The sequence below is a fragment of the Monodon monoceros genome, unplaced genomic scaffold (genome assembly GCF_005190385.1).
Source record: "Monodon monoceros isolate NGI ecotype Baffin Bay Population unplaced genomic scaffold, NGI_Narwhal_1 Contig8143_ctg1, whole genome shotgun sequence".
NCBI classification, from domain to species: domain Eukaryota; kingdom Metazoa; phylum Chordata; class Mammalia; order Artiodactyla; family Monodontidae; genus Monodon; species Monodon monoceros.
In genome coordinates, this window is record NW_021703587.1 from 1,698 (window position 1) to 5,266 (window position 3,569).

Below are 3,569 nucleotides of genomic sequence, written 5' to 3' on the forward strand. Positions count from 1 at the left end.
TTTCTTTTCACTTCTGCTCACTACTATTTCCCCAGGACTAAGCACTGCTCCTACTACATACAGTTCAATAAACAGCTGGTTAAGAAATGAATAAACAGCACACTGCACAGTATGTGGCAGATACTCAGTAAATGTAAGCCTTCCACGCTTTAAAACAAAAGACATTTTACTGATTTCAAACACAATAAATAAAAATGTGTAATTATACTTGTAATAATAATTATAAATATTATAATTATATAATGTAAAATTAACCAGTACTCCATACTCACTGGAATTCCTTGTAACTGTGGCTTATCTAGAAGATTATGTAGTTCATTTCGAGAGGCTTCTATCTTTTCACGATCTGCGGCATCTATCATGTAGCTTTACAGAAACATAAAGTGATCTCAATATGTCTCCACCATATTCTTTGATGATCTCAATTAATAGATGTTTTAATTTTCTTAATTTATACTACTGTAACTGTTCATTAAAATACAGTCCTCGATTTTAAAAGGCTGGCACCCAAAAATACTTTCTAATAGACTGTTCTACAAACTACTATATATAAAATTAGATAAGCAACAAGGATATACTGTATAGCACAGTGAATTATACCCATTATCTTGTAATAACCTATAATGGAATATAATTAAAACTACTGAATCACTATGCTGTATACCTGAAACCAACACAATACTGAAAATCAACTATACTTCAATAAAATAAGTAGATAGGTAGACTGTTCTTAGGGGGCTAATACATGATAGTAAAACATTTATATCCATTAGCTCTTAGCTACATAAAAAGCAAATAAAACTCTCATTCTATTTTTAAAGGCTGATGTTAATGGGATTACACTAAGAAAATATCTAAGAAAGACTGTTATTGCCCAAAATAAAAACTGAGCCTTTAAAAGTATGAAAACCAGCATTTTTCCCTTGAAACCTAAACTGACTGCAAGGGGGGGAGACGGGGGGGAGGGGCGTGGAAGCAGCTTACACAATAGCGTTGACCCCTCTGCAGTACCGTTCCCACATGCTCCGGAAGCGGGGCTGTCCTCCTATGTCCCAAATCTTCAAATCAAGATAGACAGTTCTTAATAAAGATATTTCAAATAACACATTGAAGAAAAAAGCAGCAGAAGGAGGGGAGAAAGTATGCTCATTTCCACAGTGTTAGAGCCAAACTGCTTTTGAAAAACTTGAGGCCAAACAAGCTCTTAATCTGGAAGTTCTTGGGGCCACTTCTAAACTTGAAGCTCATACTTAATATGTTTACATTAGATCTAATAGGTGGTGCTTGAGCATCATCCATATTTGGAGTCCAAGACAGAAAAAAACAGTTCATTCAGAATCTATTTAAGTTTAGTTGTCTGATTGGGTATATATTAACATCTAATCGTTTTTAGTTATTCTGTACATAACAGAAAACATTCCTACCTAGGTGCTTTTCTTATATAAAATTATTTTACCCATATGAAAGCTACTACCCACAGTAATTTAACTATTATGGCTACTCTGTAGGGCTATGTAAAGGTCTGAAGTCATGATATTTATCTTTGGGAGGCTTCCAATTTAGCCATAGACACTGGAAACATGCATGAACACACACACGAAAAATTAGCAGCTTCATTAGATAAGCTATGGAACGAATTTAGTAAACAGCTTCTGTGAACCACAAGAACTGGGTAAAATGGCCATAAAGTTCAGGCTATAGAAGTAAACTCCCCCCATGAACAAGGAAGCCAAAAATAATACTACTAATAAATTAAAAAACAGTCCAACAGTCCACAATTCAAACCTATGAAACTTATTCTAGAAACAAAATTATGTTAAACTAGTTAACTTTTTACTGTTTTATAGTTTTAATTTTAGGGCTTATTAGCAAAGAAAGGGAAAACTAGTTTACCATATTTGCTACCACAAATATAATACTAAATTACCAACATTATAAACATTATCTTTCAATATAAAATATCATTCATGAAATAATGTAATAATATCACATTCCAAATACTCTGAAGATGGGATTTTTCTTTCCTAGGAACACCTAAATCCCAAATAATACTTCTGCCAACCCATATGCTAAGTTTTTTATGGGCACTTAACAACATTTCAACACACACATTTTGATCTATTAGAGCAAGAAAGAAAAAAACTTGATTTACACTCTTTTGGAACATGCCCACTCATTAATTAAGAACTGCCAATACTCATGTAAAACGCAAAGAAACAAACAGAAAAATTCCTAGTTCGTATCTGCTAACAATGTAAATCAAGTATGGCAAGAAGCTGACGTACCTTTATTGTGACGTTACCTTTAGTTACTTTCCTCATGTTGAAGCCCACTGTAGGTATCATATCTTCACTGAATTGACCTGACTGAAAGAAAACATTTTTAGACTAATCGTTGTTTATTAAACCATGTAACACTGCAAACCTTTCACATCAACATTACTCTGTACCCATCTTAGCAAATAACTAATTTTTTAGTGACGATAACAATATACCTTAAGAAAACACTCCTAATAGCCATAAATCTTGAAGAGGTGCATTATTTTTTTCATTCAAAGACACAGTCTTCCATTAAAGATACTTCTGAAACTACTATAATTTTTACATATTTTTAAGTTTAAGAAATACTGTACAACTACATATGAACATTTATTAATTCGTGCACCTATACGTGAATTTTTGCATACAAGGTACAAGTAAATCAGAAGTAAAAGTTCAAAGTTTTCTATTTTTAGGATTGAAATTATTTTGACAATACTGTTAAAATTCACTGTTGCTTTCCTGAGTCAGTCTTTTAACAAGGCTTATAAAATGTTTTCTTCATGAACATGATCCTCCCTTACGTAATCAATTATATTCTCTTTTTGGTTTCTGACTTTCCTGTCAGAGGACTAAAATTAAATATCTTCTAAGAGTATTTATATTTTTAAATTTAAAATGTTCACCCATCTAGGATTTGATTATACAATGCAAGAAAGGTCCTTTTTACAAATGTATAACCTATAATCACCTCACTCCTCATTTAATATTTATGTATTTATACTTATTATTTATTTCTGGCTGTGTTGGGTCCTCTTTGCTGTGCACAGGCTTTCTCTAGTTGCGGCGAGTTGGGGCTACTCTTCGCTGTGGTGCACGGGCTTCTCATTGCAGTGGCTTCTCTTGCTGCAGAGAACGGGCTCTAGGTGCGTGGGCTTCAGTAGTTGTGGCACGTGGGCTCAGTAGTTGTGGCTTGGGGGGCTCTAGAGCACAGGCTCAGTAGTTGTGGCGCACAGACCCAGTTGCTCCGCAGCATGTTGGGTCTTCCTGGACCAGGGGTCCAACCCGTGTCCCCTGCAGTGGCAGGCGGATTCCTAACCACTACGCCATCAGGGATGCCCTCACTCCTAATTTAAAAATCCACACTTTCCTAACTAGATTGATGTGATATGCCAAATTCCATATAGAGACAGTTCTATATCTGAGTCTTCAATTCTTTTCCATTAGTCTATTTCTAATTGGAAATAAATTAGGACTACATGAATTACTGTAGCTTATCCTACATATTATTCTATATAGGAGATCAAGAAG

General features: G+C 34.5%; 1 protein-coding gene across 1 annotated transcript; it reads right to left on the minus strand.

The window, feature by feature from the left end:
• Positions 1-261: 261 nt before the first annotated feature.
• On the minus strand, positions 262-2,651 carry LOC114891667 (ADP-ribosylation factor-like protein 8B; the record flags this gene model as incomplete). The annotated part of the gene is made up of 3 exons (XM_029215884.1): positions 2,286-2,651; positions 985-1,058; positions 262-366 (listed from the first exon to the last, which is right to left on the minus strand). Coding segments are annotated over exons 1-3 (239 nt in total), but the record flags the coding sequence as incomplete, so codon positions are not given.
• Between the last annotated feature and the right edge of the window lie 918 nt (positions 2,652-3,569).